The sequence below is a fragment of the Podarcis filfolensis genome (genome assembly GCF_964270895.1).
Source record: "Podarcis filfolensis genome assembly, chromosome: 10".
Lineage (NCBI taxonomy): Eukaryota > Metazoa > Chordata > Lepidosauria > Squamata > Lacertidae > Podarcis > Podarcis filfolensis.
In genome coordinates, this window is record NC_139612.1 from 58,678,917 (window position 1) to 58,700,744 (window position 21,828).

General features: G+C 42.0%; 1 protein-coding gene across 50 annotated transcripts in view; it reads right to left on the reverse strand.

The window, feature by feature from the left end:
- The window catches only part of MICAL3 (microtubule associated monooxygenase, calponin and LIM domain containing 3), a 230,876-nt gene that overhangs the window by 46,498 nt on the left and 162,550 nt on the right, over nucleotides 1-21,828 (reverse strand). For 34 of the 50 annotated variants that reach the window (XM_083572508.1, XM_083572505.1, XM_083572504.1 and 31 more), the window contains 4 exons: nucleotides 13,728-13,923; nucleotides 11,014-11,249; nucleotides 7,717-7,806; nucleotides 6,120-6,257 (listed from right to left, as the gene is read on the reverse strand). In XM_083572508.1, the coding sequence (XP_083428634.1) occupies nucleotides 6,120-6,257; nucleotides 7,717-7,806; nucleotides 11,014-11,249; nucleotides 13,728-13,923 (660 nt within the window). The remainder of the gene's footprint in view (nucleotides 1-6,119; nucleotides 6,258-7,716; nucleotides 7,807-11,013; nucleotides 11,250-13,727; nucleotides 13,924-21,828) is intronic. The other 16 variants (XM_083572494.1, XM_083572501.1, XM_083572492.1 and 13 more) reach the window with 2 other exon arrangements.

Consider the following 21,828-nt stretch of genomic DNA (forward strand, 5'->3'; position numbering starts at 1 on the left):
ATACTCAACTCTTTCAGATTCTCCAGACATAATTTGGCTTCTAAGCCATTCATCGTTCTTGTTACTCTACTCTGGATCCCAAATTCCAACTGAGGTCTCCACAGTACTGAGGCTTTTTCTAAAATGGATTAGCCTTTCTATGTAACTTTCTACACCTCTCTGCTCCTGATATTTAGGGACTTACTTGCTTTCACATTTCTGTCTTGCATTAGCCGCCACCACAAGCTCTCACTAGTATAGAACTGCTTCTATCTCCTTTAGGAAGCCCAGAACACGTAAAGGCCTGCTCAAAGGACTGCCTTCCACTATACCCCACATAGGCATACTAGCAGACATCAATCATTGCAATCCTGTTCTCATACTTTTTCACCATTCCATGGCATATTTCCAGGCTCGTTAAAAGCCACTTCCTAAGCCTAGGTGCCAAAACTTCCTTGAACAAGCTTCTCAGAGAGAGGACCATCTGTGGCTATGATATCCTTGTTAAGCACAGGGGAAAGTAAGACACAGCAGGAAGTGCCACGAGCCTCTCTTCCACTCAGCCTCAGCAAGGGTGGAATCACCCTTGTTATCTTCCATCTACTTTAAGATTAAGACACTTCTGCTCATATTGAAGCTGGTTGAAAGAGGAAACCAAGACAATTCCTGCTCTCAAATGCTCCTCTGTACCTGGAGCCTAGTAGGGCACTTAGCACCTAGTAGGGTTACTCTTCTCCTTCCTACCTAATGTTAAGCAAAACCGAATTAGATACCAACTGTATTGTCACAAAAGGAGCTGCCAAATTTAATCCAGAGAACATTGTACTATCTTAAGAAAATTGGCGCTGTTGTGTATTGAGTCAAAGGATTTTATATCTGTATTATTGTTGTCTGTATTTGCATTAGGGTAAAGTAACTGCCTTTTGGTTCCAGAGGGTACAGCTACTATTGGTTCATTTAAGCTGCTGTATTTGGATCCTCTGTCTTATTGGTTTCCTCCAAAAGGCAGGACTGTGATTGCCTGATATTGTTCCCTCCAAAATGTATCCTTTCTAGCTAGTTCCCTGTCCCTATAAATGTAGCTCTCCCCTCCTCAGTTCTCAGTCTTGTTTGCTGTAATAAAGAAGCGTTACTACAGAACTGTCTCCAGCATATTATGTCAAGAGAGCTGAAATCACAAACCCCACGTCACAACAACTGGCGACGAAGGTGGGATCCGGAATGCTGAGGAGCGGTTAAACGCAGCCCTGCCTCAGAGTCCGGATTGTAGCTAAGAACAAGACTCACTGGCCGGCTGAGAAGACGACCCTGCCCACAGGACAATGGAGAGTCCAAGGGTATTGGAGCCCTTCCAGCCATCAGAGCCCCACACGTGGGAAGACTACATCGAACGCTTTGAGTTCTTCGCAGTGGCTCAAGGGATCACCGATGCCAGCAAAAGAAGGGCCACATTCCTGAGCTACTGTGGGCCTGAGACCTTCAAGCTGGCCAAGGCATTGCTTGCTCCAGCGAAGCTAAGTGAGACACCTCTCAAAGATATTCTTGCCTGCCTGACAAGCCATTTGGCGCCTACTGAGACCAAGATGGCCCGGCGGTTGGAGTTTCATAAGAGGCAGCAGCGTGCTGGGGAGTCTGTATCTGCATTCCTAGCTGAACTGCGGAAGCTCGCTCAGCACTGCGACTTCCAATGTCTGGAAGAGACTCTCCTGGATCGGTTTATCGGTGGTCTGAGCAGCAAGAAAGCCAGAAGACGCATCGTGGCTAAAGAAGAGGTTACCCTTGCTTCAGCCTTGAAGGAGGCCGCTGCCACGGAGAATTATGAAAGAGAGGAGCTTGAGGCCAGTCGCAAGGCCCCTAAGATAGAAGTTGCGCATGCCATGGACGAGCTAGAGGCTACTCCGAGCCAAAGCCCAGTCCGTGGGGTCGAGTCAGTGCGTCAGGCCTGCACAGTGCACAAAGATCACCGAGGCAGGTGCCCTGGTTGTGGCGGAAACCATGAGCGGAAGAGTTGTCGTTTCCGGGATGCTATGTGCCGGACGTGCGGGAAGACAGGTCACATCGCCAGGGTCTGTAGATCGGCGGTGCTGGGAGCGACAGGAGCAACTAGACTGGAGCATCGCAGACCGTCCACGGCAAACCATGTTCTAAAGGACTGCCACTACGTAACGGAGATCAACGGGAGGGTCGTGCAGTTTCCAGCGCAAGGCAAGGCACATGTCAAGGTGAAGATTGAGGGTCAGCTGTGCGACATGGAGGTAGACTCCGGATCTGGATTCACTATCGTGTCGGACCAGACCGCGAGGACATTCTTCCCCAGGGGTAAGTTGCCCCCTCTGGAGCCCTTCCCGGCAACCTTGCAGTCATACTCAGCGGGCCGCATCCATGTCATGGGAATGTGTGCCGTGAGAGTACAGTTCCGGGACAAACAGGCGGTACTCAAACTGGTGATTGCGAAGGGCAGTCGCCCCAGTCTCCTGGGCACTGACTGGTTCCCCGCCCTGGGACTGAGTATATCAGGGCTTAATTCAATCCAAACCTGCCCTGAGATGAGCGAGGCATTATGCAAAGAATTTGCCGGTCTCTTTAATGGAAAACTGGGTTGTTATAAAGGGCCCCCAGTTGACTTCGAATTGGACCCTGGGGTGGCCCCAATCCGACTCAAACCAAGGCGAGTGCCATTTGCACTGCAACCCAAGATCGAAGCAGAGCTGGATAAATTGGTCAAGCAGGGGGTTCTCTCACCCGTGGACTCTGCTAAGTGGGAGACTCCAATTGTCACGCCCCTTAAAGCAAATGGGGAAGTCAGGATCTGTGCAGATTACAAATGTACTATCAATAAGGCACTCAGGGGAAACTCATACCCCATTCCAGTCGTATCACATCTGTTGGCTAAACTGGCTGGGGGCAAGGTGTTCGCCAAAATTGACCTGGCACAAGCTTACCAACAGCTGCCAGTAACCCCACAATCAGCGGAAGCACAGACTATTGTCACACATAAAGGGGCGTTCAGAGTTAACAGATTACAATTTGGAGTTTGTGTGGCCCCAGGGATTTTTCAAGGGCTCATGGAACGCCTGTTAAGAGGTCTGCCGGGGGTCTTGCCATTTTTTGATGACGTTTTGATTGCTGGAAAAGACCCACAGGAACTGGTTGCGCGTGTCCGTGCAGTGTTGCTCAAGTTCAAGGAGGTGGGGTTGCAACTGAAAAAGGAAAAATGCAGTTTTGGGGTGCCAACCGTGGATTTCTTGGGGTTTAAAATTGATGCATCAGGCATCCACCCCACAGATGCTAAGATTAAGGCCATCATCGAGGCACCACGACCACAGAACAAGACGCAGTTGCAGTCATTCCTGGGACTTATTAACTTTTATCATTCGTTCTTACCCCACAAAGCTTCGGTAGCTGAACCATTACATCGACTGTTGCAGAAAAAGAATGTGTGGCGATGGGGGCAGGGGCAGCAGAAGGCTTTTGACTCCTTGCGAGGAATGCTGAGTAGCAGGAGCGTCCTTGCTCATTACGATGAGTCGAAGCCGCTGGTCCTGGCATGTGATGCCTCTCAATATGGCCTGGGGGCGGTGCTGAGTCATAGGGAACCGGATGGGTCGGAAAAGCCCATCTCTTTCTATTCCCGTACGTTGTCGCCCACGGAGCGCAACTATGCTCAAATTGACAAAGAGGCGCTTGCAATTGTGGCAGGAATCAAAAAGTTCCATGATTATGTGTATGGTCGCCATTTCTCCATTGAAACGGACCACAAACCACTGTTAGGGTTGTTCAACCCGAACAAACAAACGCCACAAATTCTCTCCCCCAGAATATTGCGTTGGTCTATATTCCTGAACGGGTTCCAGTACACCTTGACCCATGTGCCGGGGAAACGGTTGTGCCACGCTGATGCGCTGAGTCGATTGCCTCTTCCTGGCGGGAGCAATGTGGATCCTGCTCCAGCGGAGCACATAATGATGCTGGAAACACTTCCGGGGGCTCCTGTAACGGCTACTGATATAGCTGAGAAAACGAGGAAAGATGCTGTTCTCTCCCGTGTGCTCACTTGGGTGGGGAGGGGGTGGCCAGGTGGTCCGCATGAAGACAAATTCAGGCCTTATGCGACAAGGCAGCACGAGTTGTCCATGCATAAGGGTTGTCTCCTGTGGGGAGATAGGGTGATCATCCCAGCACCACTGAGAAACAGGGTTCTTGAGACGCTTCACATGGGACACCCGGGAATGGTCAGGATGAAGTCGCTAGCCCGATGTTATGTGTGGTGGCCTGGAATGGACCAGAACATAGAACAATGGGTACGAACATGCAAGGCATGCCAAGAGGTGCGGCCAGAAGTGGCCAGAGCACCAGTTCACTGGTGGGAGCAGTCCAGATCTCCCTGGAGCCGGCTGCACTTAGATTTTGCTGGGCCATTCCAGGGGAAGGTCTTTTTGGTTATCGTCGATGCATATTCCAAATGGTTAGAAGTGGCGATGGTCCCTAGCATGGCATCAGCTGCCGTAATCAAGGTGTTGAGGCAGCTGTTTGCAACCCACGGGTTACCTGAGACCATTGTATCAGATAATGGGGCAGCTTTTGTATCCCAAGAATTCAGGGCATTCTTGGCTGATAACTTCATAAGAGGGGTCACATCCGCGCCCTTTCACCCATCCTCCAATGGGCAGGCTGAGCGCATGGTAAGAACAGCCAAAGAATCCATTGCGCGCTTAATGGAGGGTGACTGGTCAGCTCGCATCGCACGAATGTTATTTTTGCAGCATGCGACGCAGTGTACTGCGACGGGCAAGTCGCCAGCTGAGCTGCTCTTGGGTAGAAGACTGGTAACGGTGCTGGATTATGTCCACCCCGATAAAATGCCAAACCGTAATTCAAGAGAAACCCCCCAGGCTGAGGCTGACACAACAAGGTATCTCGCCCCTGAAGATCTGGTCTGGGTGAGGAACTATTCACGAGGTCCGCGGTGGGTGGCTGGTGTGGTCACCCGGACTAGTGGACCAGTGTCCTACTATGTGACCTTGGAAAATGGGCAAGTTTGGAAGAGACATATAGATCAGCTGAGGCGCCGGGCGCTCAGCAGGGAGGGGTCAGATAATTCATCCCTGGCTAACGACGCAGAGCTGCAAGACCAGAGTGAAAATGGCCCAGAGGTGCAGTCACCAGGGGCTTCAGCAAATGAACCAGGGTCTGCTAGTCCTCAGGAGGACGAGGTACAGGTAGGGGACCCTGCGATGTCTGGGACTCCACCTGTTCCTGACGAAACCCCTATAGCACCCCCCCTACCACAGGTAACATCCAATCCAGAACCGGCAACACCTGTTGTCAGGAGATCAAGTAGAAGTTGTAGGCCCCCACAGTACCTGAGAGATTACGTCTGCAGTGCTCACTAGGGGGGGAGGGGTGTTGTGTATTGAGTCAAAGGATTTTATATCTGTATTATTGTTGTCTGTATTTGCATTAGGGTAAAGTAACTGCCTTTTGGTTCCAGAGGGTACAGCTACTATTGGTTCATTTAAGCTGCTGTATTTGGATCCTCTGTCTTATTGGTTTCCTCCAAAAGGCAGGACTGTGATTGCCTGATATTGTTCCCTCCAAAATGTATCCTTTCTAGCTAGTTCCCTGTCCCTATAAATGTAGCTCTCCCCTCCTCAGTTCTCAGTCTTGTTTGCTGTAATAAAGAAGCGTTACTACAGAACTGTCTCCAGCATATTATGTCAAGAGAGCTGAAATCACAAACCCCACATCACAACAACTGCTTCCTGCTTTTAGACAAAATTTGGGATCCACACAGCTCTAAGTTGTGGACACAAAGAATAACAATTTGTTTTCAGAGTTAAATAAAATTCCGCTAAGACCTCCTGCTAAACCATGCCAAGGGCCTATCAAGTCCTGTATTCAGAACTTTCTCCTGCTACAATTAGATCCTTATAAGTAGGAGACCATCAGAACGTAAATGTAACCAGGGATGTAAGCCTGGAAGATTCCCTTTTGTAAGCAACAACAAACAGAGACCAACCTGAAATGAACATTGCTAAAAGTGACATTAAGACATTCAAGAGTTGTCCTTTCTGGAGATACAATCAATAGGGAACAAATGTCCTTGTGATGTAAGGGGTCAACGCAGCAGACACGTTTACCTCTGGAGGTGGAGGACTTAGAAGTAGGGCCCAGTTTTTCCTCCTCCTCTTTCTGACGGATGTGTGTCCAATGCACATCTGCCAAGATCTCCAGTGGATCAATCGGATTTACTATCTGCTGCAGCCTCAGGTTTCCAGCTAGCAGACAAGAGGCCAATGGTGGATCATGTTGATGGAGTGGCAAGGGATAAAAGGGAGGAAAAAGAGAGGGAAGGAAAAGGAGCACACACAATAGGAAAGAAATGCAGGGAAAGGGAGGGAAAAATGAAAGTAGTTACTTGCTGAGATCAGCTGGCAAAAGAAGACAGGTAAAATTCAGCATCATGCATGCATATGCTCCCCTCCAGACTCACTCGCCCTCTCCCACACATGCACAGACAGGATTGCAGTTTGGAAATTCCACTTCATGCCAAAAATGGTTCAATGATGCATTTTATTAATGAAGAATTCACCATCTCTAAGTTTTCCTTTTAAGTATTATTATAGGAAAAAGTCACAGACTGCTAGTAACTGGGTATCCATGTGCACAGAAAAAGTACACAAACCTGTACTTTTTAGCATTCTTTGCTTAATACTAAGAAAACCCAGGAAGATGACATTACAGAATGATTTATATATAAAAAGTGACTTCTGTGTTCCCCTTCTTTTCCAGACAAAAGCATTTCAAAAAGTAACATGACTGTCCTATTTTTAATTAATGCCTTTCTAATTTGACACAAATTGAGTTATAAAACTGAACTGTGGAAGGAAAAATGCTATTCAGAAGTGAGTGATGAATCCTGGTGGCCACATGGCACCTCGTGCTGTCAAGTCCCCTTGATGCAAGTCCTTGGGTAAGTAGAGTTAGTGTTTATACCACATCACACAGCATTAGGAGTTAGAAGGGTGAGTTTCAACCAGCAAGAATTGAGAGTAGAAGGGAAATTTATAGAAACCTAGCAAGGCTTCCAAAGAGCAGGCCTCACCCTATCATCCCAAACTGTACCTTCTTATTCTGAATGCATTTCACCATTCCCAATTTCACTTGGCCAGTTAAGAGACCTTAAATGAACATTTCTCCGATGGGAATTTGTGTGTGTGTGTGTGTTACAGATTTTTATCTGAGGGCAGCTAATTGGCCTTGTTAACAGTCATTACTCCTGTGTCCTTTACCTGATTTGTACAATAATAACTGAAACTGCATATAAAGCACTGAAGCTTTTTGTTTCAGTGTATCATGTATTCTGCAAAAAAGGAACAAAAGAAATATGGTTCATGAGATAAAGTAGGCATCTCAGCACCCTTCACAGGCTTGACCTCTCTTCCCAGAGAATCAAAGCAGAAATAGGAACAGAAGATGGGCAGAGGCATCCTCTCTCTGATCACAGAAGTCTTTAATCAGACACAGAGATATTGTATTTGATGCAAGAAAGCAAACAAACAGAATATGAGCTGTAAATTTACAGGTTTTGTTCGCTCCTTATCTGGAAGCTAACAGTAATTCTCAATTACAATCAATTTGGTGAAACAACTTAAAAAAAATGTGTTGCTTCATGTGAAGCCTGCTCTTTGTAAAATGCCCCCCTCTTTAGGGGAGGTGATGACAATGTGAGGGTACCTTTAAATGTACCCGTGTCCTCTTCATTTGAGAGACGTTGAAGCCAGAGGCCTTGCTGAAGTTCTCTCTCCCAAGGGTAATACTCTCCCTCTACAGCAGGGGGAGTCACACATCAACAAATAGCATTGATACAGAAATTAGAGCAGAACAAAGAAAAAGAGAAGGACAGAGAATCAGAAAGAACAGTGATGTTTTAGGGAAATCCAGAAAGGTTCAGGACTGCTTCACCTATAAGAAACCTTACACAGATTTCACTTACGTGTACAGAATTAAATGCAATGTGTAGGAACACCGCCCCATATGATGAACACCTGTCTACTTTGTTGTGTGTGCCTGTTGCAAAAAACTCTTTCCTTCTTCATGACAGGTATATATAAATTAATCACAGCTGTATATAGGGTTACAAGTAATTTCCTTGCCAAAAAGCAATATCTGTTCAGGAAAAAAAATCATGCTTGAAAGTGCTCTTCTGTTCCAAGGCATTCATCAACTAAATTTCTTTCTGACGTGCAAATTTAAGTGAGCTGGTGGTAAAGGAATTCTGAGAACTTCACATTTGTAAGCCTGCTTGAAGCAGAAGGTGCCAGATTATCTGTCTCCAAGATGCAACTTTACAATATTCAGGTACAGAAATATTTTGTAGTGAGAGCTCCAACAGCAAGTTCCTTGGTCTGTTTAATAGCACAATTGAAGCTGCCTTGATCTCTGTTGTCTTTAACTCATCAATGGCCTTTACTGAAAAGGCACTTTGTTCTTAAACAGGTGCTGCAAGAGATGTGTGAGTTCTCTGGCAAAGGAGGCCCATTTTGAAAGCTGAACTCCTCATTTGGAAGAGCCCCACCCCCCAAAGATACATGTCTGATGAAACTGATCAGGTACCAGCCACCACGACAAAAAAGTGACTTGAGCAGCAAGGCTTTCTATCTCCACAAACAATCCTCAAAAGTAATTTAAAATGCTAACACCCTATAAATCCCTAAAGACTGAATATTATGCAGATTTATGGTTCCCAAACCTTTCAATAACTGAGACACCTGCCTGTTCTGATCTGTAACTGATACTCCCTTAAGCAGTTAATGCAGAACTGCTCCCATTAGATGCAAGCATGACACTTTTTGTGACTCACTCTTGATTTCCCAACTACCTTAGGTGGTAATCCCTAGTTCAGACATGTGGTTTTCCACCCCCAATTAATCCATGTCTTAAGCAGTCATAAAGGAGCTGAGGAGAAAAAAAAATCCAATTTTTGATTCAAGTGCAGACCCCTATATAACTAAAAGCAGGGGTCCTTCTTTCTGGTCTGGAAGCAAAGCTTTGTCTAACCTTTCTGCTGTTCACAGGCCTTTGCTGCTGGCTCCTAGTTCTGAGCTGTGACGGACTCTAACCCTATGCAAACACATCCAAGCCAAATAAATACAGCCTCTAAACATTTTATCACCAACAGCCACAGCAACATGCCAAACTTTTCACTTAACCTATTTACTGAATCACAGTTCCAGCCCTGACTTGCCTCTTCACCCTGCTACTGAACTACTTCCTTGGCCTGCAGGCAAATCAATCTTTCATTACTTCTGTAACTTCTGTAACCCTGGCAATGGACCTTTGATCAGCTGCCATCATGTAGGATCATAAAAAGCCACCTATAGAGCATTTATCCATCTAGCTCAGTATAGCCTACATTGTCTGGTGGTAGCTCTCCACGGTTTCAGTCAGGTCTCACCCAGCCCTACCCAAAACTGCCGGGGATTGAGCCCAGAGTGTTTTTGCATGCAAAACGTGCATTGTACAATTAAGCTTTGGCTCTTCCCCAAGCCTTTTGTTATGGAGGAGTACCTGCCTGTTGAACCGGCTCCTCAAATTATAACTCTATTTTAAACCTGAATGCAACATGTGACAACTGGGATGCTGCAAAGTTCTGTCTTGGGCCCAGTGTTGTTCAATATCTTTATGAATGACTTGGATGTAGGTATGGAGGAGATACTCATCCAATTTGCAGATGACACCAAACTGGGAGGGGCAGCCAATGCTGCAGAAGACAGAATGGGGATTCCAGATGACCTCAACAGATTGCAGAACTGGGCCAAAACTAACAAAATGAATTTCAGTAGGGACAAATGTAAAGTTCTACACCTGGGCAGGAAGATCCAGGTGCACAAATGTAAGATAGGCGATACCTGAATTGCAAATCCTACATGTGAAAAAGATCTAGGGGTTTTAGTAGACCACAAGTTTCGTAGGAGTCAACATGCAGCAGCAAAAAAGGAAGAAAGCTACTTCTATTCTAGGCTGCATCAACAGAAGCACAGTGCCCCGATCAAGGGAAGTCACTAGTCCTGCTCTATTCTGCTTTGGTCAGATCACACCTGAAATACTGTGCCCAGTTCTAGGCACCACAATTTAAGAAGGATATTGAGAAGTTGGAACGTGTGCAGAAAATGGTGACTAAGGTGATCAAGGGTCTGGAAACCAAGCCTTATAAGGAACGATTGAGGAAATGTGGTATGTTTAGCTTGCTAAAGAGAGACTGAGAGGAGATATGATAACCATCTTCAAATATCCAAAGGGCTGTCACATGGAGGATGGAGCAAGCTTGTTTTCTTCTCCTCAGGAGGACAGGACCTGAACCAATGGATTCAAGTTACAAGAAAGGAGATTTTGACTAAACATCAGGAAGATCTTTCTGACAGTTAAGAGCTGTTCGACAGTGGAATAGACTCTCACAAGAGGTGGTGGACTGTTATTCCTTGGAGGTGTTTAAACAGAGGTTGGATGGCAATCTGTCATGTACGATCTAGCTGAAATTCCTGCATTGCAGGGGGCTGGGCCGGATGACCCTTGGGGTTCCTTCCAATTCTATGTTGATTCCCAGACGTAAATTTGCAGACTGAAAAATGAAAACCTGGAACAGTGTTACAGAGATGAAAACCAAAGAGAGAGAGAGAGCAAGATAGGTTAGAGAAAATACAAATTTAATAACTGCCAACTTGATGAAGACCACCACCTTGGGCCCCAAATACTTCTTCTAAAGATTTTTCGTGGGACTTCCCAGTAGTCCGTAAACATGAGTCTCCAGCAGGTTCGTAGTCTTTGCACTGACTCCCAAGTTTTCCAAAAGAAATGGGAGATGCGCTTTATATTTGATTATCTATTCTGTATGATGGCAATCTGTAATCAATATGCCAGCCTGGGCTCCTTCAAGATCAATGGCAAGATATAAATTGAATAGCATTGAAAAAATAAAATTAATATACATATCCGAATCCATATCATGAGAAGCAATTGAAACTATCTACTAACCTTCACTAGAGACTTCTTCCTCTTCTTCCCCCTCCTCCTCCTCTTCTTCTTCCTCTTCCTCCTCTGGTTCATTGTCATGATTCTTCTCTGTGTCCAGCTCTTCCTCACTCTTGCCCTTCAGCATGGCATGTATCCGCACAGCCTCTTTCCAAGGCACACCACCCAGGTCAGAAGTGGGCTGCTGTGGCTGTTCTTCTTCCTCCTCCTCTTCTTCTTCCATCTCAGATTCTGAACTACTGCAGAGGAAAATCAGGAAAGTTAGTAGATGATACTTCAACAGGGTTTTTTCCCCTGTGCGTACAAGCAGATGATTGTTTTAAAATAATCATAGCCAACAAAACAAAACAAACTGCCTCAAACCAGGTCAGAATATTTGTCCATCTATTCCAGGAGTGGGGAACTTTCGGCCCATAGACCAATCTTGGCCTGCAAGCGAGTCCATGAGGCCACTTTTCCACAACCATTGCCACATGTTCCCCACCCCTGCTCTTGACTATGACAGATCACGGCCATTCAAAACAGAATTGAATCAGAATTTAGCACTGAAACACAACCTACATGCCAATTGTCAAGGGGTTATGTTCCCCACTCCCAGTTTGAAGCCAGTTTGAGGTCTCTGCGGTCCCTTATTCCAAAAAGTCAAAAAGAGCCAGTCATGAGAGGAAGGTAACCACTCAGACACAACCAGCATCAATGGAATGACAGCCTCTTTCATTTCAGCACACGCCTTACTGAGGAATGATCCCATTAGAAGAAAACAACATTTAATCTTTATAGGCCTGTTACATATTCCTCTTAGAAAAGCAAGCTCCTCCTCTCCTGGAGGCTAAATCAACAGGAATTCACCCTTCTTTTCTTTGTCATATGTTTTACCCTTTCCCCCTATCCATTTTTATTGGACAAAATCCAGCAGGAAATTCTCCAGTACAAAAAATATTTGAAAAGATTAGGAGGTACATATCTCCAACTCATATCACTTAGAACTGTAGCAGCAAAAGTATACACTAAATTTATCTCGTTTTTGTTTTGTTTGTTCCTGGGAAAAATGTTGTTACTTCTGTTACAATTAAGAATAACAGTGGGATTCTGTCTTTATTCACACAAACTGCGAAACCTTCCATTTGTTGCTTAGCCATCTATTTTCACAAAAGATGTGGGAACAGGTTTTTCACGACTTTTTAAAACAAGGCTGTTAAGTGAAATTATGGGCAAACTTCAGAAATGCATAATCCTTTGGGGAATTTTATCTAGACAAAGAAATGTTCGTTGTGATTTTCTCAACTCCTAAGAATGTGTTTTTCCTAACATTTGTGTTAAGAATTATTTTTTAAAAACAGCTTTTTATTTTAGTACATTGCCTGACAGATAGCTAGGCTCTCAAGGAGGAATGTTGGCTTTGCTTTATTGGAAGAAGAAAAAAAATCAGTTTTATGTTTACTGACACTTAAAAATAGTATGCAACTCCCTGTCAAAGTGCAGAACGCATGCTCAAATTACAAAAAAAGTGGAATTCAGGTTCTTTCTTCTAAAATATTTCTTTTAAAGCAGAAAGGATCCTAGTGCAAGCTGTGTTCAAGTGGAAGAAAAGTGAGGTGAAGCTGCTTAACCCTTTTCCACCTTGAGAGGACTTTGTCCAGAAAGATGATCTGTAAATGCCTTTAAAAATGATAAACTAAAGTTTCCCTTTGTGTCATTCTTCAGCTAAAAAGCATATTCCCCTTTTCTACTTGCAGTGGATGGAGGGGGAGAGAACAAGGCCCAGCCAGTCACATCTCTCAGGACTGGGCACCTTCAAGCAAACTTTGGCCTGTAAACTGGCTTATGATGCAATTTGTCTTATATGATTGTTTTGCAAGGATATGGTTGTTATTTCAATGGTAACTTTTTTTGGTTCTGTATTACTGCAAGTTTTACTTCAAGTTTTTCAAAACGTTTGAAAGTCATCTGTTCTCTAACTGGCCTATTCCTGCTTAGTGCTTTTTGGCTTGGCTTGTGGTTGTTAGAACTGTGAAATGTATTTTAACTAGTTGGCTGAGAATGTTTCGGCTTCTGTCTAACGTAGTGCTAAGTGCCCCATAAGCACAAGAATTCCTGCTTGCGCAATGTAGGGCTGCCATACCTCCAGAATTTCCCAGACAATAGCCGGTATTCGGCTCTTTTAAACAGCATTTGGACAGGAAATCGCTGAAACGTCCGTGAAAATCTGGATATATGGCAGCCTATGTTGGAAGTGCAGATTTTTCTGAATTTCATTAAAAGTTGCTCAGAAACTCTGGCAAAAAAAAACCAAACTGAACAACTCTGGCAAAAAAGGAAAAGAGAAAGCTCAACAACTTTTGTGTCCAGATTTTCACTTTTTGAAATATGGCAACCCTAGCGCAATGGGACTTCCTCCCCTCTTTCCTCTGCACCCCATAAATCTGTTCTGGGGGTTCCCCCCACCCTCCAGAGTAGATTTGGAGAGGGCATACGGCATATGCAGGTGGAGGAGAGGGGAGAAAGTCCTGTTGCGCACGTGAGAATCCTTATTCAGTGTTGTACTGCATTTGATACAAACCTTATTGGTTTTAAAGGGGGGAACTCTAAGCCTTTTTGTATTATTGACCTTTTTTTAAAACTTCTACTCTTTCAAGCCACCTTGAACAGGCATTCTTTAGAAAGGCTGCCAAGACATATTTTAAATAAATTAAGGCTTTTTAAAAAAGAAAAATAACCTGCTGGGTACATCCTCTTCTGTTCCTTTGTCTAGCACGCTGCTCAGGTTGTGCTCTGCCAAGGTCTCTTCAGGGACTTCTTCCAACTCCTCTTCCCGTTGTACCGAGAGACGGTAATTCTCCAGTTCAATCCGCTCTGGTGTGCCACGCAGTCTCTTTGCGATACTGGGTTCCTCTACACCATTTACACTGGGAACTGGGGAACAAAAAATAACAAGGGGGGAAAGAGCATTATGAGCATTGATCCAGAATGTGAAAGCGTTGCATTTGTTTCCATCAATGAGCCAAATTTGATTCTGGTTGAGATTTGACCATGAAAACTGTTATTAAAAAGCAGGGTTTGAAAAAGAATTAGTAAGAGGGAATTTCTGCTTTGTTTCTGGAAATTCTGGAAAATTTCTGGAAAATGTCTACAAGTAATGCAATGTAAGAGGTGTAGGCTTAATTTACACATGTCGCCCAGTGAGGGGACTGATGGGTAGAGCAACCACCTCCAAGGAGAAAACTGAAGAAGAACCCCTTTCTTTGCTATGCTACATTTCTTCCTACTAGAGTTCAATTGTTGTTGCTGTATTTTTTAAACCTAGGGGAGCATTCAAAAATGGTATACAAGTCTGCTCTCCCATCTCAGTCTGTTGCATACATATACATGTTTATGCTCATTGGTTTGGGTTAATAAATACGGAACTGCTATCACTTCTTCCCTCACTTCTCACTTATTAACATGGATTAGAGTCCCCTTTTCAACTCTAAACAGATCACTGAGTGAATCCATTAACTACCCTGACTATGAAAAAGATGACCGATTAAAGCTTATTCATATTTTTCTCCATTTTCTTAGGTATTTGGACCAGAGCTATGAAGGGTAAATAATAATAAAATCATAGCACCATAGAATTGCACAATTATAAGGGACCATGAGAGTCATCTAGTCCAACCCCCTACTATGCAGGAATCTCAACTAGATCATACATGATAGATAGTAATCTAACCTCTCCTTAAAAAAACTCTAAGAAAGGAGAGTCCACCACCTCTCATAACGATGATAGAAACCACCATCACCGTAACTAGACTCTGCCAAAATCGAGTTTTGTCATCTCCCAACCACAAACTTATAGAGCCAGGAGGCCTAGTCTGGAAATGTGGTCTATCAATCTTGGCTTACATAGCAAATGCAAAATGAATTTTGGGTAATGAAAGAGCATTGGGTGATGCAGAACCAATATTTTAAAAGTCAGTGAATCTCAACTCCTGTCCCCAAATTTTCAGGGGCTTAATATTAATGTGACATTTCAAAACAGACTGCATAATGACCAAGTTCACATTTGCACTAGCATATAAATTTTAACAACTGCTTCTGTTTTGATCTGTTCCATGTTTCTAGCAACAGGACTATAAAATTCAGAGCAGGAAGACAACAGGCATAGGACATGATACAAGATTTTGTTAAGTGTTAGGCAAAACTGTATTGCACTGCAATGACCCCACTGCAATTATGTGCCTGTTTCCAGAGCACATAAAAAGGGGACTGTTGGCAGGATATGTAGTTACTGGAGTATTTTTACCATTCCAGGAAGAAGCAATAATTAGTTCAAGTTTAAGACATTCATAACACAACGATGGTTAGCAAGAAATGAGGTTAGTTTTAGAAACAAACTGGATAAATAGTCCTGTTAATGTTCATATGATAAAGGTAAGTTTAACTGTTGATAACTGGAGTTAAATACTTATAGTTAGGATCACATTTCTATAATATGGTAACACGATTGTTTAAGATGGCTTAGTCTGTACGTTGATCTTTTTATATTATAATATATGGCTATTTTTGTGTGTGTTAAAAAATAATTTCATAATATATGAATTTATTTTTGATGTCAACACAGCAGACACTTATATCTTACTCAGGCTCTGTTACCACAACAAACATATACCAAATAACCCAGTTATGATTTACATAAATCTTTGAATACTGAATAGTGTAGTTGATTCCAAAAGACATTTATGGTTTAAAAGTGTGACACACTTAATGGGAAGGGCATAGCTCACTGGTAGAACATATGCTGTGCTTGCTGAAGATTCCAGTTTTAATCTACATGTCCAGTTAAAAGGATCACTGTAACAGATTTCTGAAAGGCCCAATAAAGACTATCTCATGGATGATCAGAAAATAGTGGAAAAAGCGCAGAGGAAGTTAACAGAATATTTTGTTGATAATTGTAATAAAGGTACAAAGATAAAAGTGGTTTGGGACGCAAGCAAGGCAGTAATGAGGGGGTTTTTCATACAGCAAAATACGATCAAGAATAAAAATAGAGAAAAAGGAAAAGAAGAAATTCTGAAACAAATAATGGACAATGAACAAAAATTAATTAAAAAACCAAATAATTCGAGAATAAAAGAAAATATAAAAGTTTTACAAACACAATTTGCAGTTATACTAAACAGAGAAGTGGAATGGAATATTAAGACCATGAGACAAAGGAACTTCGAATTTTCAAACAAATCAGGAAAGTGGCTTGCATGGCAAATTAAGAAAAGAAAGGAACAAAGTACAGTAAACAAAATAACATTAGATGGAGAAGAGATAACCAATCCGAAGGAGATTAGAAAGGGGTTCTTAGACTATTACAGAAGATTATATAAAAATAAAGAAAGAAACAACTGTAGGAAAATAGAAAGATTTCTGAAAGATAAAAAAGTGCAGAAGATCCCGACAGATAAAAGAGAACAACTGAATACCCCAATTGAAATAGAAGAAATAAAAGAAGCAATAAAAGATCTAAAAAGGGGAAAGGCTCCAGGGCCGGACGGATTCACCACGTGTTATTATAATGAATTAAAACTTACCTTAATGACACCACTAAAAGAAGTTATGAACAACATATTAAGAGAAGGAGAAATCCTGGAAACATGGAAGGAGGCATATATTACATTTATCCCCAAACAGGATGCAGACTTAACCCAAGTTAAAAACTATAGGCCGATCTCACTGCTAAATACGGATTATAAAATATTCGCAGGAATTTTGGCAAAGAGGATGAAGAACATACTATTAGAAATTATCCATAAAGATCAGGCAGGCTTCCTCCCAGGCAGGCAGATGAGAGACAATATAAGAAATATAATTAACATCATGGAATATCTGTCTGCCAGGATCGATAAGCAAGCCATATTGATGTTTGTCGATGCGGAGAAGGCGTTCGACAATATAGCATGGGACTTTATGTTGAAAAATCTGGAACATATGGAAGTTGGTAAAGAATTTTTTAACGGAATAAGGGCAATCTACACAGAACAAAAAGCCAAATTGATTATAAATAATGTAGCAACAGAAGAGATAAAAATACAGAAAGGAACGAGGCAAGGATGCCCGCTTTCCCCACTATTATTCATAATAGTGTTAGAAGTTCTTCTGAACTCTATTAGACAAAGTGAGAAAATAAAAGGAGTGACAATCGGCAAAACAGAATATAAGACTAAAGCATTCGCAGATGATCTGGTAATTATGATTGAAGAGCCAATAAATACAGTAGAAGAGGTAATGGAAGAAATGGAACAATTCGGAGATGTGGCAGGGTTCAAATTAAATAGGAAAAAAACAAAAATGATTGCGAAAAATATGGACCAAAGCGTAATAGAATTATTACAGCAAAAGACACAAATAGAGGTGGTTAAAAAGGTTAAATACCTAGGAATATGGTTAACATCTAAAAATATAGAATTGTATAAGAATAACTACGAGCCAGTATGGAAAGAAATAAGAAAGGATCTAGAAGTGTGGGGAAGAATGAGATTGTCATTCTGGGGAAGGATCTCTACAATTAAGATGAGCGTGCTACCGAAATTGTTATTTTTATTTCAGACCATCCCCATAATTAAAGGAAATAAGACTTTTAAAGATTGGCAAAGAGCTATATCAAGATATATTTGGCAGGGCAAAAAACCCAGAATTCAATTTAAACTGTTGACAGATATAAGAGAAAGGGGAGGTTTTGCCCTGCCGGATTTGAAGTTGTATTACGAGGCAGCATGCCTTTGCTGGGTGAAAGAGTGGATTAAATTAGAAAATAAAGAACTTCTTGATTTGGAGGGATTCGACAATAGATTCGGATGGCATGCCTATCTATGGTATGAAAAAAGGAAAGTGCATAAGGGTTTTGAGAACCACATCTTTCGAGGCCCCCTAATACAAATATGGGAGAAGTATAAAAATCTACTAGAACCTAGAATCCCACACTGGTTATCTCCCCTAGAAGCTATGGCGGTAAAGAAATTAAATATGAGAGGTAAATGGATAACATACAGCCAATTATTATTTATAGAAGGAGGAAAATGGAAAGTAAAACCATATGAGCAGGTTAAAGAATATGTACACGACTGGCTACATTATTTTCAGATTAACGAAATGTTTAGAAAAGAGTGTAAAGAATATGGGTATGCGGACAAGGACTCTAAATTTCAGAGGGAAATCATAGATAATGACGGAAAAACCTTATCCAAAATGTATAAGTTGTTACTAGAGTGGAACTTAAAAGACGAAGAGGTAAAGTCGGTAATGATACACTGGGCAAGAGATATCGGACACAATATACAATTTGAGGATTGGGAAAAGCTATGGAAAGAGGGGCTTAACTTCACCGCATGTATGCAATTGAAAGAAAACGTAATGAAAATGTTTTTTAGATGGTATATGACACCTACAAAATTAGCTAAAATGTATAAGATAAGCAATAAGTGTTGGAAGTGCAAAGATAAAGAGGGTTCTTTCTACCACATGTGGTGGGAATGTAAAAAAGTGAAAGACTTCTGGGAAAAAATATATAACGAACTTAAGAAGATTTTAAAATACACATTTAAAAAGAAACCAGAAGTCTTCTTATTAGGAATACTAGGAAATGAGATAAAAAGAAAAGATCATAAGTTTTTTCAATATGCGGTGACGGCGGCAAGAGTCTTAATGGCTCAGAAGTGGAAACAACAGGAATTACCGACTGTAGAAGAATGGAGAACAAAATTGTTAGATTATGCTGAGCTGGATAAATTGACTGGAAAGATCAGATACTTAAGAGACCAAAACTTCATCGAGGACTGGGGGAAATTTGTGGAATATCTGGAATGTATATGTAATGGACAGATAACGCTAAGGGGATTTAAAGAAGCACTGTGAAAAATTAAGGGATATTGGCTAAAGGGAACAAATAGAAAGATATAAAGAATGTCAATATAAATTTAAGAAATGCGTAACTTATTTGATAGTCACGAATGATTTACGGAATAACTGAAGGAAGTCTAGAAAAAGAGTAAGATGTGAAACAACTGATGTGAATTAATGTATTTATTGTTTTTGATGTAAATTAATAAAAATTATTTCAAAAAAAAAAAAAAAGAAAGGCCCAATAACTTGGGAGAGATCCTGCTAGTTTGAGTGGGCAACTCTGGCCTAGATGGACCAAACAATCCTATTAGTTGTAAAACAGATTTATATGTGTCTTATACCAGTGACTAAATTTTGCACTCTGGGCAAGTTACAACAGCGATCATCTTATCAGGGTTGATGCAAAGGCAAACTGAGAAGACAGTATTTAGTAGTTTTATATGAAAAAGTATTCAGTATACAACCTCACTATCCATCCAGCCATCCACCACCAAAGGAAGTTAAATAATTGCCATATTTACTATTAAAGTCAAGCAGATACAGTACCACTACTACACCAGTATTGCACACAGATGCGTCACATAAAAGTTCTATTATCCTGCTGCGTTATTTTATGGGTAAATGTGCTAATATGGCGGTTAAAAAAATCAGGTTGTAAGATGTAAACATCCTTAAATAGACAAGTGTTTTATTCCTCAACAGTTCTATGTTTTGGAAGCATTTGGCGATGAGCAGTACACAGATCAACCAAAAGGAGCTGTTTTTCATAAGTGTGCAGCCCGTTTAGCTGTTTTGTGAAAGCTGACAGAAGATTTATTTATTTCAATCCTTGACCGAGCCAACTTCTTGGTAGAAGGAATGCCAGGGACAGAGATAACATCACTCCTCTGACGTGTCCTTTGGCTTTTTCCCTTGTATAGAATGTTCCTAAAATAGTCTCCATTTTCTGTGACGTTTTAAAAAATTAAGCAAACTGACAGCTATTTGTCTGAACACCACCCCCACCCATAAAGTCAACCATCGTTCCCCATTGCAATTTTGACAAAACAAATCAGGGACTGACTGGGTTGTTGCCTCCTTTGCAATGGTTCTGCAGTGAGGGTAGGAAGCTACTCAGCAACTACTGCTTCTGTGAGGTGTGTGGATTAGGATGGGCAGAAACTCTGAACATACATAAGCATTTATACTACACTTTATGCTGGCTGAAGCTGACGGGAGTTGTAGTCCAAAATAGCTGGAGAGTGCCAGGTTAGGGAAGTCGGTGTTAGAGGCCTCATGTACTTTGTCCAGGATCTTAAGGGCTGAGAAGCTAATTTTGTCAATACCAAGTAGACTTTACATGTGTTCACAAACAGCAGTAGAATGTGAAACACAATAAACTCAAAAGCAATTTGCAATATGGCAAAAAAAAAAGCTGTTTAAAAAAACAATGAAGTCTACATGGTTTTCGACAGTGTAGGAAGAGGAATACTGGATAATTTGCTGTAGATCAGCAAGAGCTTATGACTCCCAGTTGTTCAATAACCACAGCAAAAAGTTTCCCACCCCACAGCAATTAGAGGCGGCAAGTAGAATCCCTGACCTGTACTCAGAAGTATATTGTCAATTGCATATGCAAATTACCCCAGTGTCTGGGGTGGGTAAGTAGGTAATTGGCTCTGCCATTTTGTTTCTAGCTCTGCCCTTCAGTGATTATTTTGTGCCTGGCTCCAGTTGACAGAACTCAGCATTTCAGGGGGGTTTTAAAGTAGATTTCATAAGACTTCCCATGCTTGGTTGAAGTGTTTCTTTCTTTTAACCCTAGCCATTCTCTCTGTAATCCTTACAACAAATGCCAGTGTTATCTATATATTGTTGACATGGAGGTGGGGTAGGGGCTAGATCTGAAAAGGTAGCGGCTTGCATGGTGGAACCAGGGACATTCTTTTTCACAGCTCAATCTTTTAGCCATTATATTTGGAATCTGGGAATACATTATAGTCTGGGAATCAGAAGTAGAAATCAGCATTTGGTATCTGACGTGGAAGCCACTGAGACAAGCCTTAGTAGAGAGAAAACAAGCCCACAAAGAATCTAACCACAGAACTGCAAAGTGAACAGGTCAAACTGCATCTTTGCAGCTTCAGACCAGGCCACTGTGTCTGATAGAAGATTGGTCACAGGAATGCAAGAAAAGCTATTAAGAGAATTCTTAAATGAATTTTCTTAGATATTTTCCCCACATCAGACCTATCAGGGCTTTTAAAAAAGGACCATTTTGTACCATGCTGAGCAAAACAATGCACAAACACAATTAGTTTGCATATATTGCCTTCTTTTGAATTATTTGTTTGTGCTGCTGGGCGCAGGAACGGAAGCCCCACAATACTGACCACAGGGCATCCTTCTCAGTCCCACCTCTGGAATCCAATATTTTACAAGCACTGTTCATTTCCCCATATACTTTGAAGCCCAAAAGGTTTTGCTGGAAGTAAATTGTTCAGTTCTGTGCTAAACAATTCTGGTATTGACTACTTTCCACCCATTGGGATGGGGACAAATACTTTGGGTTAGAGGGAACTTTCATATTTTTCCTTGGTGATCCATTGCTTGGCTGTAATCATCAATTAACAATATGATTGTTCCCCCATTCCTTCCTCTCAAAACATAACTGGCTAGCATTTTTCAGTTACAGATAGGTAGCCGTGTTGGTCTGCCATAGTCAAAACAAAAATTTTTTTTCCTGCCAGTAGCACCTTAAAGACCAACTAAGTTAGTTCTTGGTATGAGCTTTCGTGTGCATGCACGAAAGAATCTGAAGAAGTGTGCATGCACACGAAAGCTCATACCAAGAACTAACTTAGTTGGTCTTTAAGGTGCTACTGGCAGGAAATTTTTTTTTTTGTTTTAGCATTTTTCAGTTTCTACCATGGCTGACAAGGACTACAACTGTGATAAAACACATGC